We start from the raw sequence: 21,971 nt of genomic DNA, 5'->3' as shown, positions 1-21,971 counted from the left end.
ATAAATGACATAAAAACATCTTAAACTGAATGAATTAACATATTCATTTAGTTTCTGTCACTTTCAATACTATCTGTGGATTAACTAAGGACTGCTATATAAATGCAGTTTATGATGGTGAAAGCTGCCTAGTACAATTTCCATTTCCGATAAACTGTAGCCTATATGATTGCTTACTAAGATTAGTATAGAGTTTAGTGGTATCATATGAATCAGATGATATAATATGAATTGGTTTTCAACCCTCAAACATCACTATTTATATTGTGGCAGCAGGTAGGGTACATTAAAATAATTTACCATTTCTTCATAACCTCCGACCTCATAACTTCCAGTGGTCCCTTTTTACCAGCTGTAGCCCCAACTTCTTGGTTCCTACTGTTGGTAAAATACTCCTATTTTGTTGCTGTTTTGCTATTTGGAGATGCCTTTTGAATTCTGTTGCTATGTGTGCATGTAAACTAGGGATGCATGGACCTGTACATTTTAGTGTTTGAGGAATATTTCTTGGTCCTTCTCTGAGTTCTCTTTCTAAAAATCTGAATTTGGATCATTCTTCTACTCTAGCATTATTTTAATTTTACATTTTAAAACATCAATTTAGTCATCTGATTTAAGATGTATTTTTTGTATATAATTCGTTAAGTTATGAATGGGCAGGTATTATGTACCATTGTTGTGGTTTCCCTCCTGTTAGAAACTAGAAAAAGGAGTGATAATCTTTCCTTAAAACTGGATTTCAAAGAATGCTTCTTGTTCTGTAGTCTAGGTGCTGGTGGATATTATTGCAAATTCTCTTCTTCTCATCTAGAAAGAGTTAGGATGCCTTTGTTCTTTTTCTTTTCTTATCTTTTAAAGAAACCAACTCAGTTCTTTGTAGGCATGAAAGATCTCAAGTTGACCAATATGACCTCATTAAATTGATCAATGCAACTTAAGTTGGTTTTAATCAACAGTTATAGAAATTCTTCCTTACCTTACACCAACTGGCATATATTTTCCCTCTCCCTTTAGTTGGGGTTACCTCCTCTGATCTCTCATGAAGTGGTGGCTCATGGGTTAGGATGCAAGGACTATGTCAGCTTCCATTGGTGTGTGATACTGAAAGGGCAAAGAAAGGCTGCACCCTTACCAGCAGACATTGGAAGGCGGTGGCAGAGCTTTCAGGGCCATTACTGCAGCAACATGCAGGTACTTAGCTTCTGAGTTACTAGTGAACCCAGCAGAAGCATGTGATGATGATGTCACTTTCTAGTGCTGGATACCACTAGCCACTCAGAAACTATGTACCTGCACAGTGCTCTAATAAGGCATTTAACTTAAACAATAAACACAGATTGACTCACAGTTGTAAAATAGCTAAATTTGCTTGAAAATTTAAGAGTCATTGTTCATTATCCCTGTGTTTGTCGACTGAATGAAAGTCATTGTTCATTATCCCTGTGTTTGTCTGTGACCACATCTACTAAGATTCTAAAATAAGCAGTGACAGCTAGCAGGCAGCACTATTTTCTTTTCCCCCCTGCCCCAACTGAAGATGTCTGAGCTCTTCTGTAGGCTTCTAATTGCATCTTCCCCACCTAACACAGTAAAATGGCTCACTCATTATACTGCCTTGAGTCCTAAGCCTTGCCTCCACTTCTCTATACTCTTTTCCATTGGAAGGATATTCCTCTGGTCCTAGGCACAGCTACTTACACAAGACCAGTGAGTTGAATCCATCAGTCGCATCAATGGAAGTCATTAACAGCTGCTTTTCTCCCCCCCCCGCCCCGCAGTTCCTTCTGACCCTGAGAAATTTGATTTTCAGGATTGCAAGATCTGTGTGGAGTAACAGCAACACAGGTCAAAGTGGCTTTTCTTGTCTCTTCTGTCATTAGAGCTTATGGATGTGGTGGTCATGTCCAGTTGTTTCTACCTTCTGGACAAGAGTTTTAAATGAAATTGATCACACAACAGGAGTTTCAGTACCTAAAAATCCCCTAACTATATTGCTAGGATTTGAACAAAATGCTGCTTCTAAACAAAGATATCCATATATTAACACCATCATAGCTAAAAAGTGGTGTTTTGCCAAAAATCTTTCAACCAAGGAATGGATTAACAAGGTATGGACTGGCAAATTATAAAATTGGCTAAATTAACAGAATATGAACATTTAAAAGATGGAAAACAGTCTAAATCAATGTTTTTAATTACTTGGAAACCTTTTATACAGTACAGAGATAAATTCCCCTGGTGAAAAGGACTGCTTCAGTGGATGGATTCTATGGCATGATTCCCCCCCCCCCCGGAATCCACCCCCAAATTTCCAGGAATTTCCCAGAATGGAATCAGCATGTTGCAACCCTAGTTGCAAGGGACTGATGGGGAGCATGAAAGTGGTGAGGAAGATTCCCTAATACCAGAGGAAGATTATCTGCAGCAGAGGGACAACCCTCCCACACGCAGAGGGAGGACAAAGCACAGAGCAAACAAAAGCAAGGCTTTGAATCCAAACTACTATTATTCCTTAATAACAGAACAGCAACACCATTCCCTGATAATGCACTAGATAGGTTATTTGTTCCAATTTTTACTCCCGTTCACCCTTGGTCATAGAAGTATAATAAACGTATAGAATAAGTTTACTTATTTATAATTATCAATTAGTTTTTCTAAGACCTAACGTATTCTATTTGGATTTTCCCCTTTAATATTTATTTTACATTTGTTTACTATATCCACTCTTATGTTGTGTGATGATTGCCTCTTCAAAAACAACTTTCTTGTGTGAAGATAGAGATAAAAATACTTGTTTCCAAGCACTGATTCCTCAATCTAAACTCTTTCTCATGCGTAGTATATATTTTGTGAAGATAGTTCATTTTTCTGTCAAGATTTCTCCATGATTTTAAAGCAAGACAGACTAGAGTTACATTATCTACCTTAGTATTCATTAGAATCCACATTATTTTTCTGATATGCTTTAGATTTATAAATCAAGACTGTATACTCAGGATCAGGATCTCTTAACAGTTAAGGAATAGCTATTTGGTATGAAGGACTATCTTTTAATGCAGTCTCCCATAAGAACATAAGAAGTGCCTTGCTGGATTAGACCAAGGTGCCTCTAATCCAACACTGTTTGAAAGGATCTCAGCAACCAGCAGGCACTAGGAGTTCCACCAGAAGGTGGCCTACTGTCAACCTTTGACCTTTCATCTAAAGGACGTGGTACTTAACCAGATCTTTTAGAAGTTTAAGAAACTGTAGAGAGTGTATATTGTAAAAATAGCTGGAAAAAAATGCAGTGACATGCCATTTTGTCTAGTATCAAACTTTGTACAGTAAAATATGATTGTTTGTTTCTGTCATCTGATCTCCCTGTGTATGAGAGGGTAAAGTTTTTTAGTTTATTTTTATACAGCAGCCTAATTCCCAAGGGGGAAAAAACCCCATATGATTCCATAATGACTATGGCAAAGTTTTTACTGTCCACTTATTCTTAATTTTTCACAATGCAATTTTTTCAGATAATAAGTAATTTAAGAAGCAATCCTAAACAGGTAAATTTAATGGGGCTTACTCCCAGGAAAGTGTTTTAGGATTGAAGCCTTAATAATTTTGCATCAAAATATACCAATTCCTTGAGCTGCTACATATTCTGAGTATCTGTTTCAAAGTGATCCACTCTGTCCTACTATTATGAGCAGAATCTGACATTTGGGTCTCTCCTAACAAAATTGACAGTACCTTGTTATTAGCCAATAATATCATCTAGCAATGTGATCACTGGATTAATGTTGATAACGGTCTACGTATTCTCTCTCTGTTTTGGTACATCCAAAGGGCAGACAGTCTCTGTTTTGGTACATCCAAAGGGCAGACTCTCATTCTCCCTCAATCTGTAACTCTTCATGGGGTGGACATGTCTGCCCATTTTCAGGTGAAAGCAAGAGCAAATTGAAAGGCAGCTGAGCCATTCGAGAGTGGGTAAAGCAGTAATAGTAGATAAAAAATTCTCTTTGCAAGTAGCCTCATATGAAAACAGGGACAGCAAGCAATATGGCTACTGCATTATCTTTCCAGGAAGGGAGCTCACTGCCTTTTTATAGAGGCTATTACAAGTAAACGAGGACTTTGTAAAACATGTTCCTTTATTCTATTAATGCACAAATTGATCCCATATTGTACCATCCAAGAACTGTTTTTCCCCCATAAATAACAACTTTATGAGGAACAATTCTCCAGCACACAGGCATATTAATTTTTGTGCTAATGAGGTTGTTTTTTGTTTATTTGATGATACTTTATTGTTTTTATTCTTTCTTTTTTTAGTTTTAATTATCTTGAGTATTCATAGTCAGATGGATGAAGTTCTTGTACAGTCATTATTTTAAACATCTTCTACAGCAAAAGAAAAGCAGATTGATTTGAAGGTTTTTAGGATGATCATAGACTAAGTAGGTATAGTTTTGTAATCTTGTATAAACCACCTCAGGGCTCTAAAAAAGGAGGATATAAATATTCTAAAATAATCTCTTAATTTAGTATTATTCACCACTCTTATTAGTTGTAATTTATGCCCTGAAGAATTACTTTTGTATTTTGAAATCCTGCGTTATCCTAGAGGGGATTTTGTATTTTATTGAAACTGACTTAACCCCCCCCCCCGTCTATGGCCTGCTCCCACTTCCTCTTCCTTCTTTCTGCACTATGATTTATAAGTGGTTGGAATCAGAAGTTGTTGTTTTTTTTCTGTCTCCCTTTTGGTCACTTTGATCAGTGGCCTGGCACCTGTGTCCCTTAACTGCCTCAGCCGGTGCTCTTCAGCAACCACTGACCCAACTTTCTCCCGAATCTCTCTCTCCAGCATCCTATAATACATTTATTTGGGCCTTACTTTGTGTGTTGCAGTGTTTCTCATCTCTCAGATGTTTGCTGGTACCCAAGTTGACACTAAAAATTGGCCCCCATACCATTCCTGAACGTGCACCACCACTATCCAGATTGTTAGGCATTATATAAATAAACTTCTTTCAAACTGTTGTATTTGGAGATCAGTTTCATATTAGGGCAAACTGAAATCATTTAGGTTATAAAACACAGCATGTAAAATCTTTAATACATTAATCATTGCCTTACAGTCATATATGGATTTCAAAATTCATGACAATCAGTAGATCTTTTGGTTTTTTCAGTGTATTTAAATAAGAGTGAAAACAAAATTTATTATTTTTTGTTTTTAGTTCAGAGAGTTTTAGAAAGCAGATAACACATAAAAATTAAGCACAGAGCAGCAAGAATAATGAGATGAAAAGCATTTTAATAAAAATATTATTTTTACAATATTTTGACAAATTTCTGACTGTACCACATCTTTTCAGAACTCCCAGAGACAAATGTGCATTTTTTGTGGGAAGGGGAAAAGTTCCCCCACACAGGAGTGTGCTCAGGATGTTAATCTAATATCTGATAAAACATGCTGCTAATAATTACAATGTTTAAGCCTTTGCTTGAGTTCTCAGATTTCAAGCACCTTGAAAACAGTCTTGATGAATTGCCCATATATTTGGTGTCAAGCCACTTCAGATTAAAGGGGAGAGGCTTCAAATTTGGGGGGGTTTTCCCATTAACTTTATTAATACTATGGCAAAAATTGATAAGTATATTTGCAGTAGAATAGAGAAAAAAGATTGTTGGGTCTAAAAAATGAAACGTAGAAAAATAAAAACCTTCCATTCTCAAAAACATTTGACGCAGAAGAAGATTGTACTGCAGCTTCGTTGAAATTGTGCTGTAATGATGTTTTGGTTGTGTGTGATTCTGCTTTTGTTTCTCTCCTCATAGGAAGAGGTTTAAAAAAGAAGTCAAACTTTTGCTGACTACTCTGGTGGCAAAGTGATACGGCACTATTTTCCCACATGCTTTGTTTATGTCATTTAAGAGCATTTACACATAGGAAATGTGAATACTAGTGTGAAGGAAATTTCTAACAAGTATTATCTCCATACTAGGATTTTCTAAGAAAAACATAAGAAACAAATTTCTAGCTTCAACAAGCATTTTCTGGGAGCCCTTCCCATCTTCATGAAATTTTAGTTTTTTAAAAAGAATAATAATATCCAACAACCCTTCATTTTTTAAACCTCTTCCATCTTCTAATGTCGACTTTCTGTACTTAGATGGAATGTTTATGTCAGCAAAACTGTCAACGGCTACTTCTGCTGCTGATGCTTTTAGGTCAATACGTAATTTTGCCATTGTGATTTTGGACATGATACTACTTGACAGTGTCATGTTCCATTTACACAGACCTTTCGATGGACTCTGTTATAGGGCTCTATGCAACTTTCAGTGCTCTGCTGTAATTTTAAATTTTCTACTGGTCTGTCACTGACTACATGAAAGCTAAGAGATCTGCTGTACCTTGATATTTTGCTTTATATTCATTTTAGGTTTTAAGTAGTAGCTTTCACAGTTCAACGATTGTTTACGTCAGTTTGTTTGTTGCCAGTCAAGACTGTAAAATAAGAAGGTGAAACATGACATATCTTCTTTCATCTTTGCATCCTATTAAAATAATTCTTGAATATATAGTTTTCTCTTCTATTGTGCAGTGACAGATTCCAAGAACCATGAACTGATCAGGATTAACTGACTCTCATGCTCTAAAATATTGTAATGAACAGGGCTTAAAAAAAAGTGCTGAAACTCTCAAGCGGGAAATGAAGTTTTCAGTCTGTATACTGAAAACTCATGAACTTTTAAACATTTTAAAAAGAATTTTGTCAAAGAGGTTCCAGAACTCATTTCAGTGTGTTCCCCCAGAAAAAAAACAAACCTGGTAATGAAAACAGTTGCAATAATGTAGGGTGAAGTGTAAGTTTAATGAATACAGTATGTGCATACTAAGGACTATGAACTCTATCTTTGTTATTTTAAACCGGAAAAAAATCTTTACTAAAAAACTTTGTACTAATCATCCATTAGAATAAGTAGAATGTAGAAATCATATGAACTTTGAGAAAAGAAATAGTACAGTATTGTGTATATTCTATTCGACCCAAAGTTGCAATAGAGCCCATGCATATGAAAATGACAGAGCTAGTACTCACTTAAGGCCAACTTAAATATGTGGGACTTGTGTTCAGGAAAAAGAAATGGAAAAGCAAAAGCTCCTGTACCAGCAAGCAAGACTACATGATCGAGGAGCGGCTGAAATGGTCCTTCAGACAATTAGTGCCTGCAAAGGTAAAGGCTTTTCAGTTCTATTAGTCTTCTATGTTGTACAGCTGTTGGGTTGGGTCCAAACTCTACTGTTGAGTGGAACTCATGGAAGAGATTTAAGCTGTGTTTGCTTTCTTTTTGTAGCTCCTTGTCTTCAAAAACTACTCCTGTAGGTCGACTTGTGAGAACCGTGGGGTGTGTTGTAAGGGGCTAATTTGGAAAGGGGAATTAGCAGGGGTCTCCATAGTCTTGAGTAAGCTCTACCATCCTTTGACTAAAAAGGCAGAGTAGAAACACTATATATAAATGTATTTAAAAATGTATATTTTTTCAGGAGAGATGGGGCCAATGGTTGCAGCAACATTAAAACTTCAGATTGCCATCTTGAATGGTGGAAATTCTACTGTTCAGAAGGTAATTGTCTTGTATCTGAATATTAAATAATTTCCTTTGAAACACAAGTACTTCTATATCTTTTAAAAGTAATGGACAATTTATTGTTAGTTTAGGTTTATGAGAACATCAATAGTTATTGAATCTTTTAAGTGGTGCATAGATTCTTAAACTAGCTAGCAAATGAGCATAGTGTTTGTATATATACACACAATGTGCAGCAGAGTTTTTGGGAGTTATCATTCATGATGAGATTAGTTTAACTGATAGAACTCAACTTCAGAACCTCATGTTCACCTTGGAAACCATGGGGTTGTTCCAAAACATTTTGGTTCCTAGATGTTTAGTGAGTGGTATATCCAATCTGGTCTATGTACTGAAATTTAGCATGGATTGACGATTGGTATGGCTTATACTGAAAGACAATGTTCTGCAGAGTATTGAGAACTCATTAAGATGGTCCATTTCTACAGGCTGATGACTCTGGATGGATTCATAAAGGCCCTTAGGCAATTTCTGGGGCAAACCGCATTCTTGCCCCAGTTGATCTACAGAATCCAAAGCTTACCTGGGTCATTAACATAGGGCCTTCAACTGATACACCAGCTACAGCCATTCCTTGAAAAGGGTAATCTGGCCATAGTGATCCATATTCTGATTACATTCAGGTTAGATTATTGCAATGTGCTCCATGTGGGGCTGCCTGTGAAAATGGTCCAGAAACTTCACTTTGTCCAAAATACTGTAGCCACACTAGTGTCAGGGGTGGAATATAGGGCTCATATCACCCCAGAACTGAAAGGTCTGCACTAGCTGCCCACTTGTTTCTGGGCACAATTCAAAGGGCTGGTTCTTACCTTTTAATTCCCTAAATGGTTTAGGAGTCAGGATACCTGAAGGACTGCCTCTACCCATATTGTCCAGCCTGCAGATTAAGGTCTACCTTACAAACCCTGCCTTTAGAGGTGATATAGTGGCAACCAGAGATAGGACTTTTTCAGTAGTGGTACCTTATTCATTGATGCCTTTTCCCTTGAGGCTCATCTGGCATATATTATACTCTCTTTTAGGCACCAGGCCACAACATTTCTGTTCACCCAGATTTTTAATTAAGGGGTTGATCTTTTAACACCATTTTAGTGTGTGTTTGGTCTGTTAACTTAAGCAGCTCAGTGTTTATGTTATATTATGCAGTGGCTAGCTTTTTAATGCTGGGTTTTGTTTTTATTATGTATTATTTTATAAGTGCTCCTGAGCAGGTTCTCTGAAGAGGTAGTGTAAATATTTTCTAAATAAATAATTCAAAGCATATGTGGCTGAATACAGGCTAGAGCACATTTTCATGGCCACTTCGTAATGACAGAGACGTAGGATCAGTTCACCACCATCATTGCATCTATGCAAAATTAGTCATTGGCAAGGGAGATTATTCATCTTGCCCCAAATGATGTAAATGTGGAAGTCTACTATGACATGTTTCTGACACATTTTGAAGATAACATTTCTCACATATGGAACTGTCTGGACTCTGCTGGATTAGCAGCTAAGACTCAGAATATTATCAGTGCACTGTTTAGTTCCTTTTGCTTGGAGGACATTCAGTTACTGAGGCCCAAGGATAAGGATATACTGCTTAGTGGAGTCTAGCCTGTAGCATCAGTGCTTGACCAAAGCCCTTTTTGGATGGTTACATCTAGCCAAAGGGATTTCTTTATTGGTTTCAGAAAACTAGCAAATATTTTGTTAAAGGTGGGAGTTGTGCCAGCTGCTTTGAAGGAAGCAGTCATGAAATCCTTTCTGAAAAAGCCTTCTTCAGATCCTAACAATATCCTCAACCAGTGTTCCCTCTAAGCTGAGATGCTCAGTGAATGATGGCTGAGCAACTCCAGGCTTTCTTGTATGAAACATTTATTGAGACTGATTTCAATTCAGCTACAGGACTACTTTTGGAAAAGAAATAAGTTTCATTGTCCTGACAGATATTTAAGAGAGAGAGAGAATGAGAGAGCAGCCCTGTACAAGACTCCACAGCTTAGAGGGAACATTGTCCTCAACTATAATCCCTTTTGTGGCAACATGCTCAGTGAATGATGGCTGAGCAACTCCAGGCTTTCTTGTATGAAACGTTTATTGAGACTGATTTCAGTTCAGCTACAGGACTAGTTTTAGAAAAGAAATAAGCTTGATTGTCCTGACAGATAATTAAGAGAGAGAGAATGAGAGAGCAGCCCTGTTGATTCTTCTGGACTTCTCAAGAACTTTTGATACAATCCAGCATGGTACCTTTAGGATCAGTTAATGAGATCATTGTTGAGGCACCAAACTCCAGTGGTTCTGTTCCTGTATTGCTGACCAGTGCCAGACAGTGGTGCTAGGAGGCAACTGATTGGCTTCATGATACTTGTGTCATAGGTCTTGCAGGGTTTTATCCTGCCTCCAATGCTCCCTTTAAGCTGTGGAGTCTTGTGAGCAAAAATTCAACTTTGTGAGCTACTGGCATTAAAGTTGTGAGCGAGCGATTTGGCTACTGCATAAATTAGTTTGCTCTCGAGCCATCCTTCCTGAGCTAAGACAAAAATGTGTGAGCCAGGGGCTAAAAAACTGTGAGCTAGCTCACACTAACTCAGCTTAGAGGGAGCACTGCCTGCCTCCCATGCTGTTTAATATCTACATGAAACTGTTGGAAGTTGTCTCGAAATTTATGCCCGTGGAGCATGACTTTTTCAGTTCCCCTTCCTGCCGCACCCAAGAATGCCCCCTGAAATGCTGCTTTTGGGTATGGAGTACCTTCAGGAACAGCATGTGGGGGCTGAGGATGTAGTGTGATGGGAGAGATAACAAAGTTGTACTCCTCAGGTGGAAATTCTTCCACTCATGGAAAAACTGTGCTGGATCCAAACTATTTGTTATTTGTTAATATACTGTTATATTTATTTATTTTTTAAATTTATACCCTGCACCCTCTCCCCACAAAGGGACTCAGGGTTGCTTACAACATTTAGAAATACAAAAAATACAAATAAAAACAATAAATGGAAGGGGCACCTTTGGTGCTGGCCCAGTCAGTGAAGAGCCAGTGAAGAGTGAATAATGCTGGATACCTCCTTATCTATGGAGGCCCATGTTGCTGCATTTGTCAGATCTGCACTCTTCCATCTTAGGCAGAACAGGCTACTAAAGCCCTATCTCCCCCACCGGGACTTAGCTACAGTGATCCATGCAATGGTCACTTCTAGGCTTGATTACCGCAACTCGCTCTACACAGGCTTACCCCTGAAGCTGATCCGGAAATTACGGCTGGTACAAAATACGGTGGCACGCCTACTGACGTTGACACCTGTGCGGGCTCACATTCAGCTGCATTGGTTGCCGGCTGAGTACCGGATCCGCTTCAAGGTGCTAGTAATCACCTTTAAAGCAAGCGGCCTGGGTCCAACATACCGCTTCCCATATATGCCTCAAAGAGCATTATACTCTCAGAGTCAACATCTCCTGGCGATCCCGTTTACAGGACAGGTGGGATATAAATGCAAAACAGAAATAAATAAATAATAAAATCAGTTAAAATAATAAAATAACAAGTTGCTTGGAGAGTTAAAACAACTGGTCATTTCCCTGGGTCATAACATTATCCAAAGGCTCCATGAAAGAAAGCAGCTTTATATGCCCTACAGAATGTTGAAAGATCCTGCAGGGCACAAACTTCACTGGGGGGCTGATTCCAGAGGAAAGGGGCTACCACTGAAAATGCCCTCGCCCTGGTGGTAATTTGCAGGCCAGGCACTTGTAGCAATCCATTAACGGTGATCTAAGGAGGCAAAGGGTTGGTTAAGATGCTGAACTGCAGGCTGTGGAAGGTCAGTAGTTCAGCAGTTCGAGACCCAAGGTGTGCCGCATGACGGAGTGAGCTCTCGTCTCTAGTTCCAGCTCCTGCCAACCTAGCAGTTCGAAAGCAAGAAATTGCAAGTAGATAAATAGATACCACTTCAGTGCGAAAGTAACAGTGTTCCGTGCGCCTTGGTGTTTAGTCATGCCGGCCACATGACCACGGAAACGTCTTCGGACAGCGCTGGCTCTTTGGCTTTGAAACGGAGATGAGCACCACAACCCTAGAGTCGGATTCGACTGGCTTTCGAGCAAGGGAACCTTTACCTTTACCTTAAGGAGGCAAAGGGTTAAATTGGGTAGATGGTCCCAGACCATTTAGGACTTCATAGCTCAAAACCAGCACTTTGAGTTTGCACTGGAAGCTGATTAGAAGCCAGTGCAGCTGCTGAAGTATTGATGTTATATGTGCAGACCTGGAGGACCCAGTCAACAATCTAGCAGCTGGATTATGGACTGCCTGGAGCTTCCAAAGCATCTATACTGTTTATTAGGCTTTTAAATAAGTTTATTCTGCTGCTGTTGTTTTAAGTCACCTTAAACAATGCTGCTATTTTAATAACTAAATATTTCTTTTTAGAATTGGGAATTTTAAAATGTTTTGGATATTTTAATTCCTTTTAATTGCTGTACTTATTTATTGTCTGCCTTGAACTGTATCTGTCTAAACATGCGAGATAGATATGATTTAAATAAACAAGCAAATAAATACGTACATTTGTCTTTTGTAGAAAATGCTTGACTACCTCAAAGACAAAAAGGATGTAGGCTTCTTTCAGAGTCTTGCCGGCCTCATGCAGTCTTGTAGGTAAGAACATAAGCCTGGTATTTTGCATGCTGATTTGTATTCTACTGAATGTATTTCAGAGTACCACTCATTCATCTGTAGCACCCCAAAGAGCACTGCGGTATGCTGAATTCGATATATAGGAGTTGTAATATGGAATTACAAATACATTTGCCCTGACCTGGATAGCCCGGTCTTGTCAGATCTTGGAAGCTAAGCAGAGCCGGCTCCGATTAGTGTTTGGATGGGAAACCGCCAAGGAAGTCCAGGGTCATAAATGGCAAACCATCACTGAACATCTTTTGCCTTGAGAACCCGACATGGTCACCAAAAGTCGGCTGCAACTCGATGGCACTTTCCACCACCACCAATATATTCTAAACTGTATTCAGACATCAAAACAAACACGTTTATCTGTGGCAGATACAAACTCTTTCCACTTTTTCTATCTGTAACTTGTTTCCAGTATGTATGATTTGGTCATCATCTTTGCTCCTCGAGCTCCTATAGCACATAAGGTAACTTGAAGAGTTCCCCCCCCAGAATCTTTTCTGTGTACTTAAAATTTACAAAACAGGCATGATGGAATCACTCTTCCTAACTTCATGCAGCTCTCTGCCCTATTGGCATCTGAGGGGATGGCAGAAGGCTCTGCTTACTTGGAGAACCTGTATCAGGCCTTGAAAGAGATACAGATAGTATCTATGAGAAAGGCCAATTAGAAACACCTGCAAGCTGAAGCAGACCCACTATTATTCATGTTAACCCTAAAAATAGGGTGCTTTGGCTCACAAAGACTTTATCATTATGGTTTAGATTCTTATCCCTCTCAGTACCATAGACATCAGGTAGATCCTACGCGAGACATCAAGGAGATGCATCACAATCAGTGCCATTGATTCTAAGAGCTTTGTCATCAGCATTTGTATCCTGGCCACCAGCATCTCTCCCTCTGTCAGTGGAGCCTATGCCCATACCTTGGCTCTGTTAGTGGTTCAAAGAAAATTGGCTTTGTCAGCCTACTTCTGGCCAGAGAAATGTATTGCCTTTTCTGATTCTGAAGAATCAAAAATAGCATCAAATTAATGACCAAGTAATGTCATCTTAGATCCACAAGCTGTGTCTGCTATTGTAGACCTTGGCAGAAGAATCCTGCTCTGACATGCAGGCCCTACTTCATTGTGCCCTCCAAGGCTTTCCCAACACCTGGAGGGGCTTCTCTCTGTCTCTGATCAATAGCCACTACCACCTGGCCTTTGTTGGAATTGCCCACTTGGAGGGCCAGGACTCCCAGCTTCCCTTCCAAGTTTTGAGGCCTTGCCTCTGTTTCTCCTGCTAAGCAGGATCTGGTTATGACAGGGACAGGTTACTGCCTTGTGCAGCACTGGAGGAATAGCCACTTGCCAACTGGTTGCCCCTCCTCTTCCTCCTGGCTCCCCTTTTAAAATTGCATGTCCAAAACAGTGGAGGTTTATGTAGTGCAGAGAACCACTATCAGCGCCAAAAGTTATAAAGCATTTATTAAAAAGAAAATGTTCACAAGTGTACTCTCAGCACAGCACCAGATTGAGCAAGGGATTCAAAAGAAAAGGGTAAATGCAATCCCTCTGTCCCTCCCTCTATACATGCACTAGCAGATGTTAAATATAAGGCAGGCTCCTTTGCGTAGAAAATTAAAGATGTTCTACAGGGTTTCCCTTACCGTAAAGCCCTTTCAGGTGTGCAGGCCAGCACATGGCAATGGCTGCCTCTCACGGACCACAGCTAAGAATTCTGCCGGTTTTGATGTAATCAGCACCAAAGAGCCTGTTATGTACGTGGACTGCCATCAGGGGTCCGCGGCTACAGGCAAGAGCTTAGTTCCTCCAGACAATAGGAACTTAGGATCCTAGTTCCCCCAGCATGAGCCAATAGGAACTTCGGTGGGATATTCAAACCCTCCAATGGGACTGTGGGTGTGTATATAGTTGGCCTTGCAGGGCTGTTTTGCAGTTCAGTGTTAAGTACAATAAACGTGTGCAATCGCATGTTGTTGTCCGAGTCCTCCATGTGGCAAACCCAGTACTTTTCAGACCCCTCCTCCTTGCTCCCAGGAGTTTTATCATCTCTCTTTCTCCTCCTACTGACCAGGTCAGACCAGGTCAAAGAAGCTTTTACTGAAGTCTCCAGGAGATACTTTCTGAAGTCTTTCTATCACTTAATTCCTCCAAATTTCTGTTCTTTCTGGATATCACCTTTCGAGTTGGGGGGAGCTGGAGCATCCCATTGTCTCTAGCTAGACCTATTAGCATTTCTAAAAAGGTGGCTGAAGTGAGTCTGGAAAGCAATTTGACTTCCCACCTCCTGCCTGTTCTCTGCTAAGAGAGAGAAAAACAAAACTCAAAGTGAAAAATGCATTTCTTTACAAAGACCTATGGCTGAATTCTGAGCAACATATCTCTATGGCAACTTCTCTATGAGTCTGCAAGCAAAGCAGCAGTCACATCAAAAACCCGCCCCATTTTTGGATGCACGAATCATGATTTGATGCTACTCATACTACTTTCCTTGCTAAAATTGGAGAGGGATGGCTGGCTGAAACCAGCCTTTACCCCATATACATCTAAACAGTTAAAGAGCCTTTACAAGGTATAGTAGGAAGACTGAAGTTTTCTTTTTTTTGGTGCCCATCACATTCCAGTGTACTAGAGGCATCCCAAGGTAAAAAAAAACAACACATCCCACTCTAATATAAATTAAGAAATATTTTTCTTCATCATTGTTAACCTACATATACATCCTTCTAAGCAGAGAAGCATTTGTCTTATTCAAATCCTACTGGGCAGTTGAGTCATTATATATTTCTGTATTTTCCACCCTTTCTGTTGTTTGCAGCTTTTAGTAGAAACATATCTGAATAATGACACACCATGCCTCTGATGCTGTAAGCTCTGAAACGAAAGTTTCTGTTGGGATTAATTTAAGTCTTTAAGGAGCCTCTGCCTATAACTGATTTACTAAATAGGGTGTTGTCTTTTGTATTCTAGTGTTCTTGATATTTTCCACCCTTTCTGTTGTTTGCGGCTTTTAGTAGAAATATATCTGAATAATGACACATCATGCCTCTGATGCTGTAAGCTCTGAAACTTGAAAGTTTCCGTTGGGATGAATTTAAGTCTTTAAGGAGCCTCTGGACTACTGATTTACTAAATAGAATGTTGTCTTTTGTATTCTAGTGTTCTTGATCTAAATGCTTTTGAACGCCAGAACAAAGCAGAAGGCCTTGGCATGGTGACAGAAGAAGGATCAGGTATTATCATCTTAATGAAAAAGACTGCCTATAACCTTTGCCTTTAAACTACCAAACGGAAGTAAGATATGCAAATATGTTAATTGAATGGCTATTGCAAATGGATGGTGTTTCTTTTAATAATTTAAGATAATGTATTCCTGGGTGGTTAATTGATTTTTGATAAGCAAACACTTGTGTGAGGAAATTTGCAAGCAGATTTTTTTCCCCAAGCAATGGGATTTGGCAATCTCTTCCCAGCCTCAGAATAAAAGAAAGCTGTTCCTAACTGATCTCTTACACTTCCTGAATAAGTTCAGTTACTTATAAATTACATACCACATTTCATAGAAGGGTGGCTGCTTTAGGAAGTCCATTTCCTAGCTGTCAGCAGAAAGCACCTCCTTATGTTTTGTTTGGGGGAGGAAAGAACAATGGGAGTGGTGGTACAGTCATTTCTACACTAAGCAAGGCCAATCTTGATCATGCTGCTACCCATAAGTCATTTCTTCCTCCTCTTTGGTCATTTGGTGAAACTAGATTGCCGCCCATGAGATGTTTAAATTTGTAAATAGTTTCCAATTATTGAACTAAGGTTTTTTTTCCATACCAAACCATGTAGAAATCTTCTTCCAAATGGAGCATAAAAGAAAACCAGTGGCTCCCAACTGATGTCTTACACTGTCTGAATAAATTTGGTAAACTATAACTGAAATATTTCAGAAAAAGATGGTTTGTTTAGGGAATAATTTTACTATGAAAATGCTTCAGAGCTCCCCCCCCCTCAAATTCCTTTAATTAAAGAAGGCCAGTATCAGAAATTCTAGTTTCGAACCACTTTTGTCTCCTCTGCCCTCTTCTACTTTTTGTTTGCTGTCATTTTGTTGGTACTGTAATATTATTTTTTCTGTCTGAAATAACTGGATTATTTTATATTTATTTAATATATTATTTTATATCCGATTAGTTTTGATACCAAGCTGCTATTCTTCCTTTGCATTTTGAGTGGTAATTGCTTCACAGTTTACTTAACTTAATCCTTCCCAATTTTTGTTCTAAGAGGGAAAGCCTTGACTATTTATTTACTATTCTAGTTCGGAATTTTGTAGTTCATATTGTTGGTAGTGCATGTATCAGTGTTTAGTTTCCTTCAGCCATTATGTCTATACTCAGTAATTCAAGTGTTTTCATCAAGTTAACAGCCAAGAAGATTGACTTGACTATAAACTTTTAAAACACTTTAGAGATCCTTCTCAGAAATTCTTTCCTCTTCTCAAATATGCCCAATTTTTAATGTGATTTTTTTTAAAAAAAGTCTAAATAGTCACATTAAAGTTGGTGCAAATGCATAAATGTTGGTCTTGGACAGCACAGATTTGCTTGATCACTAAAAATTATGCTCCAGAATCCTTGAACGTTGGGGACATAATTTCTGTTAACTCACGTATTTTTAATTATTCACAATACATTACCTCTTGTGTTTTCTTTTCATCAAATAGACTTTTCTTTTAACCTACCTCATATGTTACTTAAAACAGAAAAACAGGCATGCATGTGTAACTAACACAAATGACTTTTCTGATGTCAGGATACTTGTGTGCTTTCTTATTGAAGGATTTCTTTTTTTGGTTTGGCTGATCTGATATTTGGTTTCATACAGAGTTAAATTGCCAGAAGCAATGCTGTGTATGTTTTTAATCTGCTGAAAACAAATTCTCACGTTTTTCTTTTTCCCCATTTTCTTTTTTTAAAAATAAATGTCCTGTCTTTCCCTTCCTCAGTCATCAGTCATGAGCGTGGTAATTATTGCATACAAATTGCCTTTCCTTTCCCTGTTGTTAGCTCTGTGTCAGCACTGTACAGCTCCTGAACACTCTCTGTAGTTTGTTTTTGTTCATGGAATTTAAAAGAGCGGGCTCTTATTTTATTATGGTTGTATTTTCCAAACTTTCTGTTTGTATGCCAACTATCCCCATATCTTTGTTTTTCCTCCCCTCCTCAGGATTTGCACAGTAACTGGCACACTAGATGTAAGAGCAGCAAGCTTTTTAATTTTTATTTTCTTTTTCTGCTTCCTTTGGTGATTTTTAATTTTTTTAGTGGGCCAAGTATTTGTGATGGTTGGATGTTAACAATGTGTGCATATTATATTAAAATCCACCATGTGCTGTAGTCCTCCTGTAGCATTTTTGTTGTGTATTTAATGTGGCTTTATGGCTGCATTGGTTTGTGCAATCATAGGAAATCAGTGGAGGATCCAGAGCTGGAGGGTGGGAGCCAAGGGTAGAAAAGGAAAGGAGATACTGACTGACAAGAGCTACCTTTATATACTATGAAAGGAAACAGAATTTAGCACATAATGAAGTTGATAAGGCTGCCTTCACAAAGAAGTTGATGCTAACATGCTTCACTGAGTTATAATTGTCAAGGATTAAACTCTTCCAGTTCTTCAGTAGATATAAAATGTATCTAGACACAAATTAATTCTTCTAGGTGTGAATTCTCAAATCTGAATTCTCAGATTTTAAAGGAATTTGACAGGGTAACAGCTCTACAAGCGGATTGTTCGCTGTTACTGTTCCATGGCTACTTCTTGTTAAATGCACGTTGTGAAATCAAGTTTCAGCAGCATGGAATGCAGCAAACACCAAATGCAATATTGGGGCATGGTCCAGCCAAAGGGACCATTGATTTCAATAAGAGAATTAAGCATTTGTTTAAACCTATACCATTAAAACTAATGAGACTTCAACATGCTTTACTTTTCCTGGATTTTCAAATCTGATCATATAAAATCCCTGAAAGAGATTAATAATGGTAAGAGAAGTGGAATTGTTATCTTCTTTATTAAGCAGCGGCAATATCCAAATAGAATAGCTACCTGCATAACAAAGAACTTTTAAGCAATGCTTTCCTGTGAGTACAGGAACTCCTATACACATATGGAGTTCGTACATGGGTGAGAATCCCCCTGAAGAAGGAAGTGGAATGGATGTGCATATTCACCCATGGTAAAGTCCACTCATGGCAAAGTCCACTCATAGAGGAATCTTTTATTTTCTTGTCTAGTAATGTTTTTGTTCTGTGGTATGTTCCAGATTAATTCCTAAAAATCCAATGGCATTAGATAGTCCTGATACTTAGGCATCAATGGGAATTTAAAAGGAAAGAGAGCAGCAAAGTTGTACAACATAAGTAATAATTTATGAGCACCGGTGATATCGGTAATATCTAGTATAAGGGAAATTTTAATATCTAATATGAAGTTGAACAATCAAGAAAACAGCTAATTGTACAACTTTCATTCTTAAACTGAAGTTCTGGAAAAGAATATATTATACCATTTTTTCAAAGAACTGGCATTCTAAGTTGAGGGCTATCTTTAAGATAGAATTAGTTTATATAATGCTTGTTTAAATAACTCTTATTTTAGATTCTTGTTCTTACTATAAGAAGTTCATGTGAACCTTATTGTAGGCCTTAAAACTGGCGGTATGATATGGAACTACTTCTTTACACTAGATGGCAAAGGAAAATAGCACAGTATATATGTCTGAATGATTTATTACTGGTTGTTTCCTTTGTCCTGCCTCTGCCTTCAAATCTCCTTGTCTTGGTCCCCTCAAACTATGAAAGACTTCATGCTTCTCTTTCTTTACTGGACCCCCCACTGGTAAAACGTTGGTGGTTCTTTACCAGATATGTATCTAATTTGTCTTTGTGATGTAATCAATGTTGTATTTTCTTTATGTATTTTGTTTTTATTGCTATGGTTATTAATGGGAAAAAGTTCAACACTTTTGACGTATGTCAATGCATATTATTTCATCAGTTACATTTCCATTTAATTATTATAGTATATATTCACATTATTCATGTTAAGCTTGAAAGTGCATGTTCCCTCTTCTTTCAGTGTTTTAGTATAGTTTACAGGTAGTGGAATATATTATAAATATATGGCTTTTTATGCTCTGTACACTCCCACATATGGATTCTACACCTGTTCAGAAGCAGCTCCGAAGAGCTCTAGCCTTGAAGTTGGTGCTCAAATCCCCTCCCCTAAGAGAGATTTTTGCCTTTTTGCACACACTTTGAGGGGTAGGAGGAGGGCCATCCCACTCACTTCTCTTCTGATCATGGCACTGGTATTATTTCTAAATACTAAGTGCTTTGTTCTCAAGGAATTTCCTCAACTTTCCTCCTTCCCTCCCTCCCTCCCTCCCTCCCTCATTTTAGCCCTCTACAAATATAACCAATGTAGTTTATTTTATATTTGTTATTTAAAATGTATACCTTGCCTCTTCAAAGCTCAAGCTGGTTTATAAAACATCAGAAGTTTAAAATGAAATGTCTATAAAATTAAAATATCAAACAAGCTGACTACCATCAGAGAATAGATCTTTACAAATATGTCAGTAAATAACAATGATCAATCATATCCTTAAGAACATAAGAGAAGCCATATTGGATTAGGCCAGTGGTCCATCCAATCCAACATTCTATGTCACACAGTGGCCAAATCCCAGGTGCCATCAGGAGGTCCACCAGTGGGGACAGAACTCCAGAAGCCCTCCCACTGTTACCTTCCCCCCAAGCACCAAGAATACAGAGCATCACTGTCCCAGATGTACTGTTCCATCTGTACTTTGTGGCTAACTAGCCATTCATGGAACTCCACTCCATATGTTTATCCAGTCCCCTTTTGAAGCTGTCTATGCATGTAGCTGCCACCACTTCCTGCAGCAGTAAATTCCATGTGTTAATTACTCTTTGGGTGAAGTACTTTATTTTATCTGTTCTAAGCCTACAGCTCATTAATTTCATTGAGTGCCCACGAGTTCTTGTATTGTGGGAAAGGGAGAAAAGTACTTCTTTCTCTGTCTTTTCGGTCCCATGCATAATTTTATAAATCTCTATCATGTCACCCCTCAGTTGTCATTTCTCCAGGCTAAAGAGCCCTAACCTCTTTAACCTTTCTTCATAGGGAAGGTGTTCCACCCCCTTAAGCATTTTAGCTGCCCTTTTCTACTCCTTTTTCAATGCTATAATACCTTTCTTGAGGTGCAATAACTAGAACTGTACACAGTATTCCAAATGAGGCTGCACCATAGATTTATACAGGGCCATTATGATACTGGCTGATTTGTTTTCAGTCCCCTTCTAATAATCCCTAGCAAAGCATTTGCCTTTTTTATTGCAGTCGCACACTGAGTCAACATCTTATCTACCACAACTCCAAGGTCTTTCTTCTGGTCAGTTACCACCAGTTCAGACCCCATCAACATATATTTATAGTTAGGATTTTTGGTTCCAATGTGCATTATGTTGCACTAGCCCACACTGAACCTCATTTGCCATGTTGATGCCCACTCACCAAGTCTTGACAGATCCCTCTGGAACTCCTTACAGTCCTCCCTGGTTCTCAATGCCCTGAACAATTTAACATCATCCACAAACTTAGCCACCTCACTACTTTGCAGTTACTTTCCAAGAGGCCACCCAAACAGGGTAGCCTTCAGGCTTTGCAGAAGACACCAAAGGAGGTTATACCACAGGGACGTTGGTCCAAAGGGAGGAGGCTATAAAAGTAAAAGACTACAACTTCATTGAAGAAGGTTGGACCTGATTAAATGATGGAACCATCAAAAGCATTTATACATGGCCTCAAGTAGGCAGAACCTAGGCCATGAAGATCAAAAGCGAGTACTTTGAACTGAGCCAAGAAAAACACTGCAAGTCAATTCAGGTTTTTTTAAAAAAAGATAGCTGTGTATGCATACAGCAGTTTATACCCATCCAGTGGGAAGCAACAAGTTATGCACTACTTCCAATTCCCAGGATACCTTCAAGGGTTGTTGTTGTTGTTCAGTTGCACAGTCGAGTCCAACTCTTCACGACTCCATTGACCACATCACACCAGACTCTCTCGTCTTCCACTGTCCTCTGGAGTTTCCTTAATTTCATCTTCATTGCTTCAGTAACACTGTCTAACCAACTTATCCTTTGCCTTCCCCTTCTTTTACCTTCAGTCTTTCCCAACATCAGTGTCTTCTCAAGTGAATGCTCCCTTCTCATTTGGTGGCCAAAGTATTTGAGCTTCAGCTTCAGTATATGGCCTTCCAGGGAACAGTCAGGGTTGATTTGCTGTCAAGGTTTGCCATTGCTTTCCTCCCAAGGAGCAGGTGTCTTTTAATTTCATAGCTGTAGTCACCATCTGCAGTGATCTTGGATCCCAGGAATGTGAAGTCTGTCACTGCTTCCATGATTTCCCTTTCTATTTGCCAAGGAGTGATGGGGCCAGATGCCATGATCTTCATTTTTTTGATGTTGTTTCAAGCCAACTTTTGTGCTCTCCTCTTTGACCCTCAGCAAGAGGCTCTTTAGATCCTCTTCACCTTTTGCCATTAGAGTGGTATCGTCTTCATA

General features: G+C 38.8%; 1 protein-coding gene across 1 annotated transcript in view; it reads left to right on the top strand.

The window, feature by feature from the left end:
• LOC107120989 (ryanodine receptor 2) overlaps positions 1-21,971 on the top strand; it is a gene marked incomplete at its 5' end in the record, with an annotated part of 142,120 nt that overhangs the window by 60,190 nt on the left and 59,959 nt on the right. The window contains 4 exons of the mRNA XM_015423787.1: positions 7,137-7,236; positions 7,547-7,626; positions 12,222-12,298; positions 15,493-15,566. Coding sequence (XP_015279273.1) covers positions 7,137-7,236; positions 7,547-7,626; positions 12,222-12,298; positions 15,493-15,566 — 331 coding nt within the window. The remainder of the gene's footprint in view (positions 1-7,136; positions 7,237-7,546; positions 7,627-12,221; positions 12,299-15,492; positions 15,567-21,971) is intronic.

The sequence above is a fragment of the Gekko japonicus genome, unplaced genomic scaffold (assembly GCF_001447785.1).
Source record: "Gekko japonicus isolate JY-2015 unplaced genomic scaffold, Gekko_japonicus_V1.1 scaffold2175, whole genome shotgun sequence".
In the NCBI taxonomy this organism is placed as follows: domain Eukaryota; kingdom Metazoa; phylum Chordata; class Lepidosauria; order Squamata; family Gekkonidae; genus Gekko; species Gekko japonicus.
The sequence above is the reverse complement of the archived record's forward strand: the minus strand, read 5'-3'. Positions and strand labels throughout refer to the sequence as shown.